Source organism: Jaculus jaculus, chromosome 17, assembly GCF_020740685.1.
Source record: "Jaculus jaculus isolate mJacJac1 chromosome 17, mJacJac1.mat.Y.cur, whole genome shotgun sequence".
NCBI lineage: Eukaryota > Metazoa > Chordata > Mammalia > Rodentia > Dipodidae > Jaculus > Jaculus jaculus.
Genome location: NC_059118.1, coordinates 52,315,017 through 52,338,048, shown reverse-complemented (window position 1 = coordinate 52,338,048; position 23,032 = coordinate 52,315,017). Strand labels below are relative to the sequence as shown.

The following is a 23,032-nucleotide window of genomic DNA, read 5'->3' as shown; positions in this document are numbered from 1 at the left end:
TCCATCCATTTAAAAACAAAACAATTTAAAGGCCAATTGTCTTTATGTTCAAAGAAGTGCAAAGGCAAAGAAGGGCTGGGATTGCTCAGTGTTCAAACATGTTTGTTGTTTGAAACCGCAGTGACAGATGTGAAGAGACAGCTGCCCATGCCTGGCCACGCCACATGTGATAGTGATTCCATAGCTCCCTTTACCATAGCTTAATGCCTAGTGATAATCTTTCATCTAATGAGATAAGCTTCTTTCCTTGTATTTCCAATATGTTATAATAAGCATATATTGAGTTTTAAATTAAAATAGATGGTAGATGGGCTGGGAAGATGGCTCAATGGTTAAAGGCACTTGCTTATAAAGCCTGCTGGCCCTGGTTCAATTCCCCAGTACCCACGTAAAGCCAGATGCAAAAAGTGGCACATATGTCTGGAGCTTATTTACAGTGACAAGGGGCCCTGATGCACCCATGCGATTCCCTCTCTCTCTCTCTCTCTCTCTCTCTCTCTTTCTCTCTCTCTCTTCCTCCCTCCCACAAACAAAATTTAAAAATAGTTGGTAGATAAGCAAATAACTCTGAAATATTATGGATCTTGAAGGTTAGCCAAAACCGTCCCATTATTTTTTAATATACTCATTTATTTCAAGTGTTTCCTAGGAGTAGTACATATTTCCTGATGTTATGAAGTTACTCACCATAATAACTGTGTTCTTGTTCCTTACCTTCCCTGGGGCTCTCACACTATGAACTTTCTGATGTTTTGTAAAGGGTGAGCTGTGTCTAAAGGCCTTTCCACATGCCTGGCATTCATAAAGTTTTTCTCCAGTATGGATTCCATATGTTCAGTGAGTGCTGAACTATGTCAAAAGCCTTACAGAGACTTAACATTCGTAGGGTTTATCAACACTTAATTCTCTGATGTTGAATAAGGGCGCAAGTCAGTCTAAAGAATTTGCCACAATCCTTACATTCAGAAGACCACTATGAATTTGTTGATGCCAGTTGAGAACTTCCCATTATTATATAAATTGCTTTTGTGATGTCTCATGGAGCATGTTTTAAACGAATCATGAATTCTTTAAAAATTAATGACTGAGCCTAAGTGTGGTAACACACACCTATCACCCAACAAACAGTAAGTGAAGGCCAAAAGACCAGGAGTTCAAGGTTACCCTCAACTATATAGCGAGTTCAAGGCCAGCCTAGGATGCTTAAGAATGAAGAAAATAAAAATGGTGGGCTGGAGAGATGGATTAGTGGTTAAGGCCTTTGCCTGCAAAGCCAAAGGATCCCGGTTCAATTCTCCAGGACCCACGAGAGCCAGATGCACAAGGGGACACATGCATCTTGAGTTCACTTGAAGTGGCTGGATGCCCTGGCGTGCCCATTCTCTCTCTCCCTGCCTCTTTATCTCTCAAATAAATAAGTTAATAAATAAAAAATATATTTTTTAAATGGAGACTAAGTCCATTGTTTAAGGTTCTGAGGCTCTGCAATCAGGCTTGAGGACAGTTCTTTGCTTTGGAAATTCTGCCCCCTACCGGTTGCCTAAAGTCCTGTCAGCTTCTGTTCTACACAATGAAGTTGGCAGCTGTTGGCCCGTGTGGCTGGTGTTTAAAAAAAGAGTCCCCACGGCTCAGGGAATGTTTGCAGAAGAGGGGACAGAAAGATTGTAAGAGCCACAGGTTGGGCATTCCCTCCCCCTGAAAATAACTGACTTGCTCCCACAACACATAAGCCACAACCCCATAAGGAATACTTGCAAACTGGCTGAGGAGGGTCGCCAGTGGAATGGGAACAGGGACCAGGGGAAAGAGGGTACCAACACATGATGTGTCCATAAAAAATATGCTGTTGATAGTAATAATAAAAAGAATCACAAAACCCTGCTATGAATGATGATGCCTTTATAAACTACCTCAGGTTCCTAAAGTCAAGAAACCTGTGATGAAGAAAACATATCTTTTTCATAACATGAAATTCTGAGAAGTAGATGGTAAATTTCTTAATCCTTTTTACCAGCCACGGGGGGGCAGAAAAGCATTACAGAGCAATGAATTCCAAACATGGCTCCAGTTATGGCCTTTACAAGTTAGCATTGAAATCAAGTGATTTTTTTCAATAGAATGTTTATTTGGGATTTTATTTACCAAAAAAGTCATTAGTTGTGGGTTTACATTTTGCAAACTGTTGTCTATGAATGCTTCATATCAAACCTGATATTACAGTATAGATTTTAAAGACCAATTTGACATGACAGGGACTGCCTGCCATATGTCATTAGTAGGAATAGCTGGATGAGGAGCTGAGGAGATGACTCCGTGGGTTAAGCGCTTGCCACACAAGAATGAGGATCCAAGGCTGGTCGTGGTGGCACACACCTTTAATCCCAGCACTCAGGAGGCAGAGGTAGGAGGATCGCCATGAGTTCAAGGCCAACCTGAGACTACATAGTAGGTCAGCCTGGGCTAGAGTGAGACTCTACCTCAAAAAAACAAAAAAAAAAAAAATGAGGACCTGAGTTTAGAAGCCCCAGAAGCCATGTAAAATGCCAAGTGTGGTGGTAGCACCTGTAACCCCTGGGAAAGTGGAGACCAGGTATTCCTGAGGCGCACTGGCTAGCTAGTCTAGCCATAAGGATGAACTCCAGGTTCAGAGAGACAGAGTCTCAAAGAATAAGGTGAAGACAGAGAGGTAACTAGTATCAACCTCGGGCTTTGACACATGCCCACACACATACGCATCCCATGCACACTTGTGTGTCCACACACATGTAACACACTTGCATGCCACATTTGCAGGCACATGCAAACATCCATAGATGTGATGATTGAAAGGTTAGTTTATGTCACTAAAAATGAGAGCTCCATAATAAAATAACAGATCTGTTGCTGCCCAAGAGCTCTTTGCAGTCCTAGCAAAGCCTGGATCCAAACATGGAAGCTATGTCTAGCCATGGTGGAGCACACCTGTAATCACGGCACATGGGAGACAGTGGCAGGAGGATTTGCCACCTGTTCAAGACCAACTTGGTCTACCTGTGAATTCCAGGCCAGCCAGGGCTACACAGAGACACCCTGTTCCAAAACATGTTTTGAAGCAATAATAATAATAATAATAAACTATTTTGCTAACAGCTTCTCTTGAAAAGGCTACTCCTTAAACATTAGAATGTAGTTATTGTTGGGCTGAAGAGATGGCTTAGCAGCCTGCCTGAAAAGCATAAGGACCATGTTCAACTCTCCAGATCCCATGTAAGCCAGACACACAAAGGTGAGGCAAGCACAGGGTTGCACATGCACACTAGGTGGTGCAAGTTTGAGCATCTGGAACATCAATTCTCTCTCTCTCTCTCTCTCTCTCTCTCTGTAAAATAAATAAAATAAAATAAAATATAAAGACCAGTATGATAGGAGGAAAAGATATTGACATCAGAATAAAAGAGACTAATAATAAAAAAGTTTTAAAAAGCCAGGCGTGGTGGTGCACACCTTAAAAAATTAAAAGAATATAGTTATTATCTGCACTTCCTTCCTTGCATTCCCTCCTTAGTCAGCCCTTCACCCCTAGTCCCAAGAAGCCTTTCAAGCAAAGCCTTCTATAAGCTCTGAATCACTGAATCACTGTGGTGTGTGTGTGTGTGTGTGTGTGTGCAGATGTACAAGTATGTGTGCTGGAGGAGATGGAGGTTTACCTAATGCTTGAGGAACGCAAAAGAACAGAACCATCAACACGTTTGGGTCAGAACCAGCAGAACCTGGTGAACTCTAGCATCCCTGCGAAGCCCAAGGACCTCAGGAACGCCATTGGCCTAGAGCTAACCAATTAGGCTATATCTGCTGTGTGTGGCTTTTAGTTCTCGTTGCCTTTTACTAGCCAATCACCATCTACTCCTATCCCATTAAGAATTCTTGGGCTGGAGAGATGGCTTAGTGGTTAAGTGCTTGCCTGTGAAGCCTAAGGACCCCGGTTCGAGGCTCGGTTCCCCAGGTCCCACGTTAGCCAGATGCACAAGGGGGCGCACGCGTCTGGAGTTCGTTTGCAGAGGCTGGAAGCCCTGGCGCGCCCATTCTCTCTCTCTCCCTCTATCTGTCTTTCTCTCTGTGTCTGTCGCTCTCAAATAAATAAATAAATAAAAATTTAAAAAAAAAGAATTATTTAATGTAGGGGCTGGAGGGATGGCTTAGCTATGGCGTTTGCCTGCAAAGCCAAAGGACCCAGGTTCAAGTCCCCAGGACCCACGTTAGCCAGATGCATAAGGGGGCACACACAATCTGGAGTTCGTCTGCAGTGGCTGGAGGCCCTGGCATGCCCATGCTCTCTCTCTCTTTCTCTGTCAAATAAATAAATAAAACAAAATATATTTTAAAAAAGAAATCCTTAAGGTAAACTGGGCATGGAGGCACACGCCTTTAATCCCAGCACTCGGGAGACACAGATAGGAGGGTCGCACTGTGTTCACGGCCACCCTGAGACTACATAGTGAATTCCAGGTCAGCCTGGGTTAGAGTGAAATCCTACCTTAAAAGAAAAAAGTCCTTAGTGTTCCCTGTTCAAATTTCCATGGAATTTCAGTCTTTTGATGGCACTCATTGATACAGATACTCATTTAGTGTGGGTTCTACAGGTAAACAGACACTTAATGTTCATCAATCATCCTTCTAACACTGCTAGTCATTTTGATTACTGAGTCTCATGTTTTAATCATTTCTTTATTGGTAGAAGGGTAGGATTTATTTTGGCTTACATTTTCTAGGGGAAGTTTCATCGTGGCAGAGAAAGCATGGCAAAACCGGCAACAAAGTGTGACATCTTGTTACAGCAGCAGAAGGAAGGAGCCTGAGTGACCTGAGTTCTGAGCATCCAGCAGGCTGAGCTAGTAAGCCTCAAGGTGCGCCCCAGTGACACACCTCCTCCAGCAAGGCTCCACCGCCCATTAAAAAATAACACCTCAACATCGTGAGAAGTGTTAATATATGTCTCAGTTTAGTTTGACTTTTTAATTTCTTTCCTTTTAAAGGGCAGATAGGTCCTTTTACCACCTTCGGCTACAAAGGGGTCATTAGAATTAATTTGAGGCTAACACAAGAATCAAACGCTGTGTGCCGACACCTAGGATCTCTCGGCGTCCTGCTCATCGGCCCGCAGCTTCCTGGGGTAACCCGGGTCCCAGCCCGCAGGAGGCGCCCGCAACCCACGAGCACAGACCAGCCGAGCTGCCCAGACCCGACTCGCCAGGCCCGAAGCGGCCTCGGAGCCCCGCCCCGTCCCGCAGGCCCCGCCCCGCCAGCAGGCCCCGCCCACCGACGCTCCGCGGGGCGGGGTTTCCGCTTCCGGCGCGGGATTGTTGACGCCCGCGGCTGCTGCGCAGGCGGCGGGGCGGTTGGGGAGGGGCCGCGGCGCGGTGACAGGTACCGCGGAGGCCGTGGGGACGCGAGCATGGCAGAGGGGCCTGAGGACGCCCGCAGCCACCCCGCGGGGCAGGACGGGGGCGGCGGGGACCGCGAGCCCGTCCCCGCCGGGCGAGGCCCCGCGCCCGCCGCCCCGGCGCCCGAGGAGCCCAGGAAGCCCCGGGAGCCGGGCTCGGGGCCGACGGAGGCGGCGGGCGGCGAGGACCGGCCGGCGCGCCTGAGCGCCCGCGAGTACTCGCGGCAGGTGCACGAGTGGCTGTGGCAGTCGTACTGCGGCTACCTGACCTGGCACAGCGGCCTGGCCGCGCTGCCCGCCTACTGCGGCCCGCCGCCGCCCGCGCCGGCCCCCGCCGCGCCGCCGCCGCCGCCGCTCGGCTACTACAACCCCTTCTACTTCCTGAGCGGCGCCGCGCCCGACCCGGGGGCCGCGGGCCCAGCCTCCTCGGCCGCCCTCGCGGGCCTGGGACCCCGCGCGCCGCAGGCCGCTCGGGCGGCTCCGGTGACCCGCGGAGGATCTGCGGCCCCTGCGCGGACGGCCGGCGACTCCGGGCGACAGGCGGGTGAGGAGCGCGGGCACCCGGGGTGGACACGCTGGCTCTCGCGTCGCCCCAGGTTGTCGTCCCTCTCCTTGTGTAGCCCGGACTGCCCTTGAACTCTGACCTGCCACCCCTTCCCAAGGGCTGCGCTTACAGGCGTGCGCCACCGTGCCTGGCTCGGAGGCTTTATTACTATTACCATCGATTATTTGGTTATTTTAAACAGGGTCTCACAATATAGTACAGGCTGGGTCGAAACTCGCAATACAGCCAGGCTAGCCTCGAACTCGCAGCACCGTTCTTCCCCTCCCCCCCCACCCCGTCCCCCAGCCTCGGTCTCCCGAGTGCTAGCGTTCATAAGCACAGGGTCTCACATCTCGCTCCTGAGATGTGTTCATTGCTGGCACTTCTCAATCTCAGCTTTCCACGTGCATCAGCTGTGTTTGCCCAGGCCGTAAATTCCTGAGGTGTGCCGCGAGGTGTGTGGCACTTGTAGACCTGCACGTTGTCATACTGACTTCTTCAAACATCAAAGTCCTTGGACTTTATAGTTCGGCTGAATAGAAGTGCTGCCCAAAAGTCTAAATTCTGAGATATGTGTGGGGTTGTGTACTAGTTAACCCAACACTTGGGAGGCAGAGGCAAGAAGAAGTTAGTGTGCACCAGTGGGTTCCCTTCCTCGTGGCACTAGCCCTTTGCATGTGTAAACAAACCTTTCCTCTTCAAACATCCTCTAAGAGAGATCCGGAGCGAAACTTGGGTAGCAAACTCACGTTATGGACCTGACTGGTAATGCTGGAAGTAATCCTGACTTTGGGCTGAAAGGTACTGAAGAAGTATAAATGGAGAATGAAGTAATGAAGTTTTGACTGGTCCCCTGACTTACCAATCTTGTAGTCAACTTATTATTTGCTTCTGTGTGGGAACTAGACTATTTTGAATGACATCTTTCAGATAATTATTTAGTTTTCTTGACGTGAGATCTTGCTCTGTAGCCTGTGCTGGCCTCAAACCCTCAACTAGCCTCTTGCCTCTGCCTCTCAAGTGTTGGGTTAGCTAGTACACAATCCCAAACACATCTCAGAATTTAGACTTTTAGGTAGCATTTCTATTCAACCGAACTATAAAGTACAAGGACTTTGATGTTTGAAGAAGTTAGAATGACAAATTGGGATTATTTAAAGCAAAACGAAGTGAATGCGAGAGTAACCTTGGGTACAGGATTTACTTCCCACAATTGTGTGTACTTTGTTCTCAGGCCTGTGTAAGTGGTTCATTTTCCTAACTCACACACTCACTCTCTCCTTCCTCCCTCCCTCCCTTCCTTCCTTCCCTTTCTTAATTTTCAATTTGCAGGCAGAGAGTATGTTATTCCATCCTTGGCCCACAGGTTCATGGCAGAGATGGTGGACTTCTTCATTCTCTTCTTTATAAAAGCGACCATCGTCCTGAGCATCATGCACCTCAGTGGAATAAAGTAAGTGAAGGATGTTTGCTGAAAGGTTTTCATTTCTACTTACTGTCTAGAGAACTTGTCTTTATAATGTTCATGCCTGCAAGTGTCTATATGGATAGTAACTGTTCCTCTGTTGAAATTTCTTTGTAAGAGTTTTATCAGGCTTATCATTTCCACCGTAGATTTTAAGAAAAAAAAAGCCTAATAAATTCTTTAAGATCTGGAATATTCACCTATCAAAACTAGATAAAGCCATCAGGCACGGTGGCACATGCCTTTAATCCCAGCACTCGGGAGGCAGAGGTAGGACGATTGTTATGAGTTCGAGGCCACCTGAGACTATGTGGTGAATTCCAAATGAGCCTAAAACAAAACAAGCAAACAAAAAAAAAGACAAAGACAAACCTGGTTTGTTTTTAACTATTCTCTTAGGCCAGGAACTAATTTGCTGTTACTGGCTTGTGGGTGAATCCAGCAGTGGTATTTCCTATGGGTTGCTTACTTTATCAGGCAGATGAGGAACTATAAGATTCATAGCAGTCATAACAACTGGTACCACTCAGTAAGCATTTTCTATGTGTGAGGCATTGTCTGTCTATATGAATTTCTGTTTAGCCTTAGAACCAATGTGAGGTAGACTCTGATTACTTCCTTGTCATATAGAAATTGAAATTTGAGTTCATGAGAAGTTAAGCTAGAACTCGAAAAGTTACTAAGGTAGTAGCAGTCAAGATGCACCTTGGTAGTTAAACTCAGGCCCTTGAAAGGAGTTCCTTGTGTGTCCTTACCTTCTCATTAGACCATTTCCCCTTCACCATTGTTTCTCCCTAATTTACATCTCTCTTCTCAACCAAGTGTCTGATCATATATTCTGATCTTTGCTCTTTTCCCACCTTAAAACCCTTCTATGGTTTCTCTCTGCCAAGGTGAAATCTGAATTTCTTCATGTGACTTAATAGGTGCTCATATTTTTTTTTTTTTTCAAGGTAGAGTCTCACTCTAACCTGGGATGGCCTGGAATTCACTTTGTAGTCTCAGGGTGGCCTTGAACTCCAAGCAGTCCTCCTACCTTGTACTCACTCAGGTGCTGGGATTAAAGGCATGTGCCACCACACCCAACCATGCCCACATTTCTTAATCACAGTTCCTTTCACACTTAATGGTTGAGCCATATCACTTATTCAAGGCTTTTTCTCCTCCTCTTTGCTGTCTCTGGAAATCTTCCCCATTTCCAGTTAGGCTGACTTCTCATTCAGATCTTAGTGTGAAGTCATTTCTGGAAGGTGAAGTTAGCTGTTCTGTTTCCCTGAACCAATCCCTGTTCTTACCCCACTTTGCTGTTAGTTATTGTTCTGTCTCCTTAGGTCTGAATCCCATGAAAGGTGAGACATTTAGGGTTCACTCCTCATGTCCCCAAGGCACGCCTATACCTAGTCTTCAGAATACTGCCTCTCTTGTTTTTATTTTCACGGCCTCACACATGCTAGGTGTGTCCCCTGCCACTGAACTACACCCTAGCCCATAAGTATGAACATGATTTTTGCATTTATTCATTTTACATGTTTTCTGTTTGTTAAACAAGTTAATGGATATTTGGTGCAAAATGTGTGATTTGCACTACTAAGCAAAATGAGTACAACTGTCCTTGAAATTAATGCTTTGTAACCCCAGATTATTGTTCTGCGTAGGGACATCTCTAAGTTTGCTATGCATTACATAATAGAAGAAATAGATGAAGATACTTCAATGGAGGACTTGCAGAAGATGATGGTTGTGGCACTTATATACAGATTGTTAGTTTGTTTGTATGAGGTAAGCTACTGATGGAGAAATTAGTAAATTTTAATGATGTAATTTTAGATTATGCATCAAGAAAAAGGTAATGAAAAAATGTAATTATTCACCTATTTTCAGGTACTTTTACATTTTTGCTTTTGCAAAATTTTAGATTAATACTTTTAAGTAAAAAAATTCAACTTTTAGAAAGGAAACATAAGTGCTTTCCTGTCTTAATAAGCAAATAGTGATTTAAGAATACTTATTATAGGTTGTTTGTACAACTTGAAATGTAGTTTCCTTAGAAGCAACTGCTAGAAACTATAAGCCATAAAGAAGTTCCAGTAAACATCTTCTGGTATCAAACACATTAAGAGTCTATAGAAGTGCACTGAAAAAGGGCTGGCAAGATGGCTCAGGTAATAAAGTGCTTTTTAAGTAAGCATGATGACCGGAATGTGGATCTTCAGTGTTCATAGAAAAGCCTGGCACAGTGGTGCATGCCTGGAATCCCAGTGACAGGGAAACGGAGACAGGTGGAACCCTCGTTCATGCTAATGAATAATTTTTTGTTTTTGTTTTTCGAGGTAGGGTCTCACTCTGGCTCAGGCTGATCTGGAATTCACTGTGTAGTCTCAGGGTGGCCTCGAACTCATGGCAATCCTCCTACCTCTGCCTCCCGAGTGCTGGGATTAAAGGCGTGCGCCACCACGCCCGGCTAGCTAGTGAATAATTTAACCAAATAAGGAAGCTCCGGGTTTAGTGACAGATTGTCTTGAAAAAAAAAAATAAGGTAGAAAGCAATTGAGAAAGCCACCTAATGTCGACTACTCACATGTGTGCCCATACATATAAGGACATCCATATGTGCACACACACCACATACACAAAAATTTTTTTGCCCTGGGAATCAAACCCAGGGCTCACATATGTGAGCAAAGGCAAGCAGGCAGTCTGCTGTTGAGCTGTATCCCAGACCTTTGTATGTTTTTCTTTTGAGACCATATAAGTTGCTTGGGCAGGCCTTGAATGGATGCTCCTCTTGTCCTCTTGTCTCCACCTCTTGAGGAGCTGGGATTACAGGCTTGTACCAGGTCCAGCACTTCATTATGTAGGGCTTTTGTTGTTGAGACAAGCTGAACTTGATCTTAGAGTCCTCTTGCCTCATCTCAACTTCCTGAGTATTGGGATTGCAGTCATGTACCATCACAGCTAGTTTATATGATTAATTTGTGAGTCTTTTATGTAACTGGCTCTGCCAATTTGACATTTCAAGACTGTAGCTCCAAAAAACAAAACAAACAAAAATAATAAATGTAGCAGAAAAGCTTATCTTTAAAATTGTATAATTGAACTAGTAAATTATTTTCAAATTATCTTTCTTTCCTTAGATCATTTGCATTTGGGGAGCAGGTGGAGCTACCCCAGGAAAGTTCCTGCTAGGACTTCGAGTTGTAACATGTGACACATCAGTACTTATTGCACCAAGTCGGGTTTTAGTGATTCCTTCTTCAAATGTTACCATTACAACGTAAGTACTTTTCTTGACCAAATCAACTATAGGCTTGTGAAAGAATATATTTTAAGGAGTCTTGTCCTGCATAATGATGGTGAGCACATTGCATATTCACTAGTGCTCCCGTAAGATCATACTGCCTAGTGATACCATAGGTATCTTAATTTTGTGTAAGTACACTGTGATTTTTGCATTATAAAAATTGGTGAAGCTGGTCATGGTGGTGCATGCCTTTAATCCCAGCACTTGGGAGGTAGAGGTAGTAGGATTGCCATGAGTTCGAGGCCACCCTGAGACTACATAGTGAATTTCCAGTCAGCCTGAACTGCAGTAAAACCTACCTAGGAAAACAAAGCAACAAAAAAAATCATCCACATTTGTCAGATTTTTGACCCATTGTTAAGTAACATGGGATTGTGTTATAGTCAGACAGGCGCTTTAGCATGTTAGTATTTTTATCTTTGTGGAATATACTGTATTAGATGAGAGTTTATTAAAGTTTGCATTTGTTGGGCTGGAGAGATGGCTTAGTAATTAAGGTGCTTGCCTGGAAAGCATAAGGTTCCAGGTTTGATTCCCCAGTACTCATGTAAGCCAGATACACAAGGTGGCACTTGCACCTGGAGTTTGTTTGCAGTGGCTGGAGGCCCTGACGTGCATCTGTTATCTCCATCTGCCTTTCTTTCTTTCTCTCAAATAAATAAAATATTTTTTAAAATTAAATTTTCTTTGAAAGTTCACATTTGTGTTGTCTTAAGTACACACACATCTATAGCAATTACCTTCTCACTGGTGGGACAAATACCCAACCAGAGCAGCTTGTAAAAGGGAAGGGTTGATTTCAAGATAAAATTTTTGTGGGGCAGGTTCATCACACAGGAAAGCATGGCAGAGCTGAGACTGGACATCACATCTTCCCATAGCAGCTGACCTGAAGCAGCAAGAGTGAGTTGAGATAGCATTAGTATACTGGGCTAATAACCTCAAGGTCATCCCTAGTGACAACTCCTCCAAGCAAGGCTCCAAGTGCCAAATTGCCACCAGCTGCAGATTGAGGAAGAGGCATATTTATTCACTAATACATGAAGCCATAGGGGACATTTTCACATTCGCACCACAATATTCTGGATTATTATTAGATGAGTGTAAGTCACAGTAGGGTGTTGGTATTGCGTCAGTACCCCACACCCAGCTCTATTCCCTAGCTGTATGGACTGCCCTGTCTTGAGCCACCATGTAGTAATTAGTAACATACCACAATGCCATCCTTATAGCCATGCTACATATATCTAGCCTGCTCCTGTTCTTATTTCTTGATAGAGATCCCAGTATTTCCATCAAGCAAGATGTGGCTGTTATGGCTGCCAGAATGTCTCAGGAGGAATGTTGCATACAGAAACATGAACAGGAGATTCCAGAAACAACCAGGATTTTGCTGGAATATGCAAAATATACTTAATTGTTGTGGTTTTAATCCTACTTTCCCCCAATATCTTATATGTTTGCAAGCAGAGAGAAAAAGAGCAAGAGCAAGAGCATGGGTGAGCCAGGGCCTCTAGCCACTGCAAATGAACTACAGGTGCATGCATCACAAGTGTATCTGGCTTATGTAGGTACTGGGGAATCAAACCCAAGTCATTAGGTTTTACAGGCAAGCACCTTAGTTGCTGAACCTTCTTACCAGCCTTAATCCTGACTTTTCATTCTTTTTTAATTGAAAATTTCCATAATTGCAAACAATATCCCATGGTAATTCCCTCCTCCCCCTTTCCCTTTGAAACTCAATTCTCTGTCATATCCCCTCCCCCACTCCATGAGGAAAGAGGGAGAGAGAATGAGAGAATGGGCACACCAGGGCCTCAGGCCACTGCAAACAAACTCCGGATGCGTGTGTCTCCTTATGCATCTGGCTAACATGGGTCCTGGGGATTCAAACCAGGGTCCTTTGTATTTGTAGGCAAACACCTTAACCGCTAAGCCAACCCTCAGCCCCAGTCTCTGTTTTATTTTGACATCATGATCTTTTCTTCCTATTATGATGGTCTTGAATAAGTAGTGTCAGGCACTATGAGGTTATGCATGTCCAGTCCATTTTGTGTCTGAAAGAGCATGTAAGGAGTTCTACGCTTCCTTTGGGTCTTACATTCTTTCTGCCACCTCTTCCACAATGGACCCTGAACCTTGGAAGGTGTGAAAGAGATATTCCAGTGCTGAGCACTCCTCTGTCACTTCTCAGCACCATGGTGTCTTCTGAGCCATCCCAAGGTCACTGCCATCTGAAAAGAGAAGCTTCTCTAACCAAAAGTGAGAGTAGCGTTAATATAAGGGTATGAACAGTAAGAGAAGGGCTTACTGGGCAGTTTGGTGAGCACAATATATACATTTAGCCAGTCACTGGCAGACATTGCACCCCTAGGGCTCATGACTGTTCCTATTGTAGGTTTTCAGTATCAGAGATGTATTCCCTCCCATGAAGCAGGCCTCCAGTCCAATTACAGAGCAGTTGATTTTCCCCATAACAGACATGCCACTATTGCACCTGTTGGCTCATTTGGCCTGGCTGGCCAAATTTATGGCTTGTAGTGTCCACTGTTGAGTGTCTTCATGGTGATTTTTCTCCCATTGAACTACATGCAGCTTAGCTTTATCCAACTTTCTGTCGGCTGGTCTACATGGAGGAGGTTTTCAGCTCATCTCCTGCAGGATTTCTCAGTGACCTTGCAGCCCAAGTATTTGGAGTCTTCAGCGATAGGGCCTATTCCTGGTAGGAAATCAAGGGTCTCGGCTATGGCCTATAATGTTTTGGGGGCGTCAGGGATCTCCCTGGCCAAAAACTCACTGGAAGGTATCCCATCCTTGGCACTGAAAATTTTCTAGTATCAATCTATGGCTTCTAAGTGTTCCATTGTCCAAAAATGTAGGTTTCCATATGACTTATTTATATCCTCTTGGATTTTGATTAGCCCTCTACCCACCTTTCCTTTACTCAAACTCTTCCCCGGACCTCACTTAGGCCTTTTCACCCCTATTAATCTATTCTTCTACTTACATATATGTAATACCATCCTATTAAGTCCCCCTTCGCTCCCTTTCTATTCCCTTTATGTCTCCTTTCTAGCCAATCATTTGTAGCTAGGATCCACATGAGAGAGAACATGTGGTGTTTGGCTTTCTGGGCCCAAGGAACGACAAAAGAGGTACCAAAGGCACTGTAAATCAGGAAGCAACGAATTACAAGCACAAAACATAGCTTATTTAAGAATGGCAAATCTGACCATCCATCAGATTTAACATATAATTTACCCTGACAGGAAAGTGCAGTTAGCACTTCTGATGCTAGCCTGTATGTCAGGCTTATTTGTTGGGTACTGACCCAGTGTAATCCCAGTTACCTTTTGAGTCAGCTTTGGTCTCAATTATGCTGCACTCCTGCTTGGGTCCCTTCTTTGCTGCACTGTGGGCTCAGGTAGACTGCCTGGGTTGCTGCGTGGCTACTGTGATTGCCTGTGCCAGGTGCTGTATAGGTGAGCTCCACCCCAGGTCTCTGGTGGTGGGGAAAGGGAGCCTGTGGATGGTGGCTGAAGTTCGTTCACCCTCTGGTCCTTGCCATCCTTTTCGTCAGAAGCTGCTCCATTGGCCCCTGCCATTCCCCCACTTTTTTGAGTTTGCAAGGAGGTCGTCGTGAGTGAAAAATTAACTCACCTAGCTTGCCCTGCAGTTGAGGCTGAGCCTGGTGGCTGTGACCACGCGAACCTGGTGCAGCTGGAGCCGCTTCTGCCTGTTTCTGTGCGCTGTAGACCCTATGCCACTATCTTAACCAGAGGTCCAGTCCTGACTTGTAATAAGAGTCAATCGTAGTTTACTGAGCAACTTCTATATACCAGGCAGTTTTAGTAATACCGCATATTAGCAAATTCAATCTGAATAGCCTATAAGATAAGCACTTACATCCCATTTTTGCAAATGTGGAACACAACCAGTAGTTTAAAATGGACCTGAAGCTGGGCGTGGTGGCGCACACCTTTAATCCCAGCACTCGGGAGGCAGAGGTAGGATTACTGTGAGTTCAAGGCCACACTGAGACTACAGAGTGAATTTCAGGTCAGTCTGAGCTAGAGTGAGACCCTATCTCAAAAAAAAAAAAAGGCTCTGAAACCCAACTGTCTGGATCAGAGCCACACACCGGGCTAGCACATGTCTCTCTAGCCTTTCACTGCACTGTAAGGTATAAAGCTAAGGTATAAAGTAGTAGTAAAATAGTTCTTTATTCTGAGCAATTGCTGAAAGCTTTAAAAAATTTTTTTCTTTAGTCAAACATGGTGGCACGTTCCTTTAATCCCAGCATTCAGGAGGCAGAGGAAGGAGGATTGTGAGTTCAAGGCCAGCCTGAGACTACATAGTGAATTCCAGGTCAGCCTGGGCCAAAAACTAAAGAGCCTCTGGCCACTGCAGAAAAACTCCAAATGCATGCACCACTTTGTGCATCTGGCTTTACATGGGTACTGAAGAACTCTGGTCGTTAGGCTTTGCAGGCAAGCACCTTAACTACTAACCATCTCTCCACATTGTTGAAAGCTTTTTAAGCTTCCTTATTTACTGGATGCCACAGAAGAGAAAGCTGATAAAAGAATTATTTAAAAGTAAAGTAGAAAACAGAACTGCAGTAAGCAAGCTCAGTCTAGAAGACTCTACAAACACATGGGAATCAGTGATTGGAAAAGATAAGCAAAGGGAAGTTAATCTTGTGGAGAAATACTAAAAAATACTGTTAACCCCTTACTTGATGTTGTTTCTCATATGCAAGTTCTAGTTTTTTATGCTGATCTTTGGAAATAGATTGAAACTACTTGAAAATAACTCATACAAGAGGTGAAAATTGTCAACTATGCTTTGAATGTTTTAAATACATTTTGAACTTGACAGGGTTGACCTCTCCGCTTTCTTGATCTTTCTGCTTTATGTTTCTAGGTCCACCATACGAGCTTTGATCAAGAATTTTTCAATTGCTTCTTTCTTTCCTGCTTTCATCACACTGTTGTTTTTCCAACATAACCGAACAGCCTATGACATTGTAGCAGGAACGATTGTGGTAAAAAGAAATGGGGTCAGATGATGCCCCTCAAAATCCCTGAATTCTACTCTCTGGAATAATGACAAGACTAAATTATGTATCAAGGCATACATACAGTATCCCTAGGCTACATTCATTGATGATCTTGAAATTAAAGCAGTAACTCCATGTGATGCAAATGACTGTTCTCCAAGTATTGATATTACTTGAATGCCAAAGAACTTCTCCTGAAGAAAAATCTATTAAAGTGTTAAAAACTTATTAGATCAAAAAGAAAGCAAGTGAATTCATACACTTTCTTGAAATCTCAGATTATTAAAATTTGCTGAAATTTTAAGCTGATTCTCAGCCTCAAACCCCCAAATGAAATTTATATTTTGGCTATTCCAAAATGGCAGAAAATGTCCAGTTGTGTTTTATAAACACCTAGGTGACTCATCATAATTATTTGCTTTTTGTGAATAGTGAGAGCTTCAGTTGGACAGTGTATTTCCATCCTAGGTGTTGATTTAGTGCCAACAGAAAGAGGCCAATGAGGGTGGCCTCACAGGCCCCTTACCCGAAGGCTCTCCTGGATATAAGGGTAGCTCCCTGCTCATTGATGTAGCATTACAACTTCCTAATGCTCATGTGTGTGCCCGGAGGCCAGCTTCTCACGATGAGTGTCAAGGCCTGTCTTTGCTGTCTAGAAGAAAAGGTAGGTTGGTGCTTGCGTTCAGTGCCGTGCTCGGTGTGAATTTTCACTGTAAGTCTGACTGACAGTCCTGTGCAAGTGCTTTCAGTGCTCTAAAACCAGGTATGTGTGGGAAAGCCTTCATTGAACTGTTGTGTACTTACATAAAACAAGATTCCTTTGTGGCAGCATGAAGAAAGTGTTAGTGCTTCTCAGTGTTCTGAATGAATACAAATCCTATTTATGTACAGAAAACCCATAGTAATTAATTTTTATATATTATAGCTCCAGGACTGTTGAAACTTCATTATAAAATCTTAATATTTCACAAATAACTGAATACTCACAGCCTGTGAAATATTAGCAGTTTTCCTTATTCTGAATTGTTCTCTCTGAAGAAAGGAGGAATATCATTTCCAGACATTTTTTGGGCCTGCTAGGATGAAACCTGGAGGGAAATGTTAAGAAGAGTAACACTTGTGTTCCTACTTGACTTGATTTTATTGACACAGAATTACGGGGCTTGTATATTTATGTACTTTTGTGTGTCCCAGAACTGTGTGGAGCTTCATGTGCACTGTAATAGCTCAAATTCTAAAGTCATTTTCTTCAACTTTGGTATGTTTCCTCTCACCCCTCTCCCCCCCCAAAAAAAAAACACTACACTTTACAGAGTGCTTACAGAATCAACCAGGGCTGTTCCTGGTTTTAACAGAAGACACAAGACATATGTTATCACTGTGACAACTTGTAAGGGTGGTTACTGAAAATATATTTAATGTCAACACTTTAAATGTCCTTAGTACTTGTAAAATTTTACAAGCCATGTTTTTCAAACTAATTTTGCTTACATTAAATCCAACTGCACTGAAAGCCTATTAAGTTGCCAAGAGCACCAAATAGATCACTCAGTTATAGCTGCCTGCGGAGGTTTACTGGCTCCACACAGCAATTACAGTTAGAAATTGGGATGTTGTATAAACTTAGCATTTGATATATACACTTTTTCCACAGACTAAAGAATCCAAGTTGAAATGCTCTTCACTTATGTAACTCTGGGATACCTTTTGACATGATTTACCCAAGTTAGTTTTCACTGATATTTTCCTTTGTACAGGAAAACAAGTGGCCCAAATTTGTCATGGTTAAAATATATGCAAGTCCTTTAAAATAATATCTAGTTCTAACTTTGGGTTCAAGCTACATGGGCCAAGCCTGTAAGACAGGTGAAGTCCCAAGTTTGTTTCTGAGCTCAGCACTTTAGGGAAAGACAATTTGATTCCTAATAGTTGGGAGGAGGAAAAAAGGAGGAAGGGGAACCTGGCTTCTTAACTGTGGAACAAATCTTTATAGAATACATCTCTGCTTAATATATTTTCTGTCGAAATATAATTCTCACCCCCACAAGTGAGAACAAACATTATTCCCCATTTTATCAGGTGATGAACAAAAACTAAGACTCAAGTCAGTAAGGACAGAACTTCAGTATGCATGCCCCTTTAATTTAGCATTAGGGCTGCTTTGGGAGAATACTAAATCTTGTTGCTGTATTATTCGGTTAGAAAGCTGGTGGATAATTTAAGCCACCAGAAAAGCTCAGTACCCTCCTCGTGAACAGGCTAGTATACCTCCAGGAGTCCGACATCCTAATGTCCTACAAAGTTGCTGGTCACAAGCCTTTCTTTTAGAGTACTCTTTGACCACAGAAAGCAAGCCCGCTACATCAGTGTCATGTATTGCCCAATTACTTCTCTGAGGGTTACTTTGCTGATGTTACAAATAAGTCTTCACAGTGTCTTAAATGAGTTTGTCTTAATTATTATTATTAGCACCACGCTCTAACGAACTGAGCTAACTGGCCAGATTATCTCATACTTTAAAGGACTTGTTCTTTCAATGCTGTCTTACTTTCACATAAGTATTTGTGGCAAAGAGGAAGAGCTGAAAATTTACACTTGCTACTTGTGAATGAAACATTTTCATTCTACACGTATCCCTGGTTTCATTAAGATTCCTGCATACACCCTGTTCTAAACTTGTGACAAGTATTATTTCAAGTCTTTGCCATTCTCCATCCCATCACCAAAGGCCAGTCATGCATGCTTGGGGGTGCAATTCCTCATTTCAACCAGTATGTGCATATTTCCTTGAAATTCATGTATCAGGGCTAGACCTACCAATAGTATCTAATGGTCTATCCATAAAGATCAGCATTCTGTTTTTAATTTGTATGTCACCAATTTGTATTTTTATCTCAATAAATAGTAAACTGTGCATTTGTCTTTTGTCTTTCTTTTGAGACGTTCTGCTAGGAAGACCTTGCTACCTGTTTTTGATATCTATAGCAGCTTACTAAAGACCTTTCAAAGTATTAGGGAGAGGTCTGAGGAAATGGCTTAGCGGTTAAAGTGCTTGATGCTGTTTTAGTGTGAAGACCTGAGTTTGGGTCCGTAGAAGCCACCTAAATTAGTACAATCAGGACTTCTGTAATCCTAGCAAATACTGCATGACAGGAGTTGGAAATGGGACCACCAGAAACTCATGGCACATCTAGTGTGGTATACACAGTGAAAAACAGCGAATGAGATCCTGCCACAAAGGTGGCAGGCAAAGGTAGAAGGCAAAGACATCAAAGTGGCCCTCTGACCACATGCATGACAAAAGTAGGGCCAGTGCTATAATGTATGGTACCCTTGCTTGGCTAATACGCAAAATCCTTGGGTGAAATCCCAACCACTACAAAGGACTTTGGGCTGGGATAAGTGGCAGAACACTTACTAAGCTGCTTCTCTCCCCCATTCCACAAAAAGTAACAGGTATATGTAAGCATTACCCACTTTTAGAGCTGCTCAAAGCAAGTACAAGGTGCCTGTACATCAGCTTGCTTCATGTTAAACTAATCCAGTAGGCAGTTGTAACAACCACTTACGGGCAATTTAAACTCAGTCTCAGTACGCACACTTCAGGCCCAACATCTCGATGCGGCAGTACACAACTAAGTCGCAAGCACTTGGAGGATGACTGCTGGGAATGAGGCCTACCCGGGCTGTGGTTGTTGAAAGACCTGGTCATTCTTTAATAAGGCAACTTAGAGTGAAATAAATACTGCTTGGGTTTGAGTGATATGGGCAAGGTGCTCATCCTAACCATAAGCCACAAGCAACACATTTTGGAGTAACAATGGACTTTGGAGCTAAGTTCTAAAAACTGCCCCATGTCATAAAGAAGTGAAGGCCCCTGACCTTGCAGCTATCGGTCTAAACCTCAAATACCCTATTTTCTCACTATTACTATAGCAAACAGCAATTCCGATACACAAATTACCTTTTATAAAATTTCTACTGAAATTTCAAATGTCATACAAGCCCAGAGGACATGTTAACAAAATGAAGTTTTTTCCAGAGAGGTTTATGGCCTGTTCCCCAGTTGTTAAAAATCAGCCCCATATTCTTTTACCTCAATAAAATGCTAATTAACAGTTTCATAATTTGTAATAGCTTAAAAGATGCTTTTCTTGTCTGAACTGTATTATTTTTTGGTGCCTGGGGTTGTAATTTTTCCAAATCTAGCTCTTTGTACATCAAGTCTACCAGGTGCCTTTCAATGATGCAGTTGTAGATTCCATCACACTGCATGTCAACAATCTCTGACATGCATGTGACACTCCACTAATAGGCACCTTTAAACTATATAAACTTGAGTTGAACAAGTACCACCCAACTCTACTGCCTCGCATCTTTGCCATTAAAGACAATACCTTATTGATCCAGCATTTTTTTTCAGACATCTTTCCCTTTCTTCCACAATCACAACTCAAACTTCACTTGTGTAAAAGACACCCAGGGGACCCATACACTCACAGGGAACGGATTAGAAATGAGTCAACAGCCCCAGTCTGAGGAAGAGAAACTTCTGCTGAGCCTGAGGGAGGGATAGGCCCAATTGTGGAGCTGCCACATTCAGCCCAAGAATAAGAAGCTACCAAGATTAAAAGCAGTTCCAAGATCTGAATAGTCTTACAGAAATGGTTTGGGTCCCAAAAGAACCTGTTTTTAATATAAACAAACATAAGTAAGACTTTTAGTCACTTGTTTAAGAAAGGAATAGTAGATTGGGGAAAATGGCTCAGGGGATAAGGCCTTTCTTTGTCTACAAACACTAAGGACACCAGTTCGATTCCCTAGGAACTATGTAAGCCAGATGCACAAGGGGGAGCTTGCTTCTGGAGTTCGTTTATGTGGCGTGCCCATTCTCTCTTTCTCTCTTCCTCTCAAATAAAACAAACCTGTTTAAAAAAAAAAAAAGGAATAGTAAATAAAAATAATATCTAGCACATTTTAGAGAAAGCCTAATATCTTCAATAATATGGGACAACAGAACAGCTAGGGGCAAACCTTCCTTCCCAGTAAGATTTCTAGCTACCAATTCCAGCATTCAACTCTCGGTCCCAAAGATGAATCAGATAAATACCACTTTAAACAAAAAACAAAAAAAAATTCAACATTTGATGATGTCCAAGATACCTTATGTAAAAAAGTATCTTTCCACTAGGACATTTTAAAGCATTTTAAACTTTTTTCAATTTAAACTCAACCAACGTGAAGTGGGGCAAATTAAGAGCACAAAATTCCTACAGGCTGCAGACTAAAAAGTATCAAATGGAAGTCCAGGAGCACTCTTCTGGACCAGATGGAGGGGACCTAGCAGTATAAGTAACAATCTAAAGGAATACAAAAGGACCATTGTAGCTGTACAAACTAGACAAGAGCAGCAGGCAGGAAGAAGAATACCTTCCACATGTGACAAGTCCAGATACCCATCTCTTAAGACTTATCTGCACTACCTAATAAGCTCTTTGGGATTTCTAATTACTAATACTGTGCACCTTCACTGAGTTAAATCATAACAAAAAGTGTTTCATAAAGTTTTATTGATGGCATTTATCCCATGGTTTAACATGTTAATTATACTGTAATAAACATGGCTTTAATATTAAACTTTTCCTTATTATCCAAAGTCACCACAGTCCATTTCAGTTAATATAAAAATATATGCTTAATACTTTGTACAATACTGGTTTTTGGTCCAAACAAAACTGGATCAGAAAAGCCAATAAATTCAACTTTAAGAATCCCCAATTTTTTTTAAAGATTTCCAAATGGATTTAGGCAACTTTGAATAATGGGATTTACATAATAAAATCTGAGACAAGACCAAACAAACAACAAAAATATGCCTAACACAAAGTTGAAATTTCAAGTTCACAGATTTGTTATGCCAAAAAAGTACAGAAATGAAAATGTATTTACAGAAGTTTCATAATAAAATAATGAAAAAGGCAAGACAGGTGATAGAAGAATTAAAATAGAGAAATAGCATATAATTATTAAATGGAGAATGAACTAGATCTAACAAGTCCTTAGTATGGACCATTCTTTAATCAGGCTTTCTCTATCAGAAATTTTGTGCACATTACATCCAACTCACTCACTTCACACATACACCAGCACAAACTCAGCTTAGAAACCATTCATTTCAATGTCCTCTAATCTATACAGAATTCTAATCTATACAGAATTCCTTAGATATAATTACAACTTCATTGCGTTCCATAAACGCTTAGCAACACACAAAGTGGTGCAGACACAGGTTCTATACAAAGCCATTCACCGTGCAGGCTCTATTCCTGGGTACAGCCAGACTATGCCAAATCAGTGAATCGGGTGCCGGGTCATAAAATATTTCTGCTGAAGAATCAGTCACCAGTCTAGCTATTATTTTCAAAAAAGAGAATGGGGAAATAGGGCAGGGCTTCCATAAAGAAAAAGGAGGACAATTCCAGAATTAAAGATGTCCTTAGGCAGATCTGATTTCAGTAAGCCCAGCATGTAGTACAATCCAGTATCTGAAAGAAGGGCACCAGCTGTTGATAAAACTGTTGGGTATGACACCTTTGTAAATCTTTACTTCTTGCGTCTGACAGCAGTCTTTATCTTGCGACCAGAAACAGAAGTTCCCGAGGAGAACATGCTCTTCCCATTTGACCTGCAAAAAATAAATGTTCTAACGTGAACATGATGCTCAAAAAGGGTGGAAAGTCACTGTTCAAGCAAACACATTTTCTGCTCTACCTCCCATATACTGCTGTTCTTTTCTCACATTTTATTAGAATTCATCCAAAATTCATGTTGGTGGATATAATTTTCAAACCATACTACTGCGTCTTGACGACATTTAGCAACCAAAGGCACACATGCACACACACACACCCCTTGCCAATGCAAATTTTCCACTCAACAAAATACTCTCACCCCACTGTGAATGCTGCTGAAGACTGGTTAAAGGGAAAGCCTCCTGAGCCCGAGGGCTGAGCCGAGGCTGCAGGTGTGCTGGGATTTGCACCAAATGTGAACACTCCTGATGGATTGTTGTTTGTAAAGTTGAAATTTGTAGTGCTGCTGCCAAACTGGAAAACAGAACCTGCAAAAGTCAACAGAAACACTCTATTAATGAAAACATAACTTGTGTCTTTAGGAATGAATGCATCTGCCCTCCACATATAAAAACATGGAAAAATCTTTTATACTTAATCTAAAGAAAC

General features: G+C 42.7%; 2 protein-coding genes across 6 annotated transcripts in view; one reads left to right on the top strand and one right to left on the bottom strand.

Moving 5' to 3' along the window:
• The first annotated feature begins 5,406 nt into the window (after positions 1-5,406).
• Fam8a1 (family with sequence similarity 8 member A1) lies at positions 5,407-18,705 on the top strand. 2 transcript variants are annotated; one of them, XM_045136624.1, is made up of 5 exons: positions 5,407-5,963; positions 7,296-7,416; positions 9,084-9,207; positions 10,563-10,702; positions 15,656-18,705. In XM_045136624.1, exons 1-5 carry the CDS (start codon positions 5,432-5,434, stop codon positions 15,798-15,800), a joined length of 1,062 nt encoding a protein of 353 aa, XP_044992559.1. In that variant the 5' UTR covers positions 5,407-5,431; the 3' UTR covers positions 15,801-18,705. The 2 variants fall into 2 exon arrangements, with proteins under 2 accessions (XP_044992559.1, XP_044992560.1); XM_045136625.1 differs by lacking the exon at positions 10,563-10,702.
• Positions 18,706-21,344: 2,639 nt separating this feature from the next.
• The window catches only part of Nup153 (nucleoporin 153), an 89,429-nt gene continuing 87,741 nt past the window's right edge, over positions 21,345-23,032 (bottom strand). For all 4 annotated transcript variants that reach the window (XM_004667932.3, XM_045136528.1, XM_045136531.1 and 1 more), the window contains 2 exons: positions 22,743-22,911; positions 21,345-22,476 (listed from right to left, as the gene is read on the bottom strand). In XM_004667932.3, coding sequence (XP_004667989.1) covers positions 22,395-22,476; positions 22,743-22,911 — 251 coding nt within the window. In that variant the 3' untranslated portion in view covers positions 21,345-22,394. The remainder of the gene's footprint in view (positions 22,477-22,742; positions 22,912-23,032) is intronic.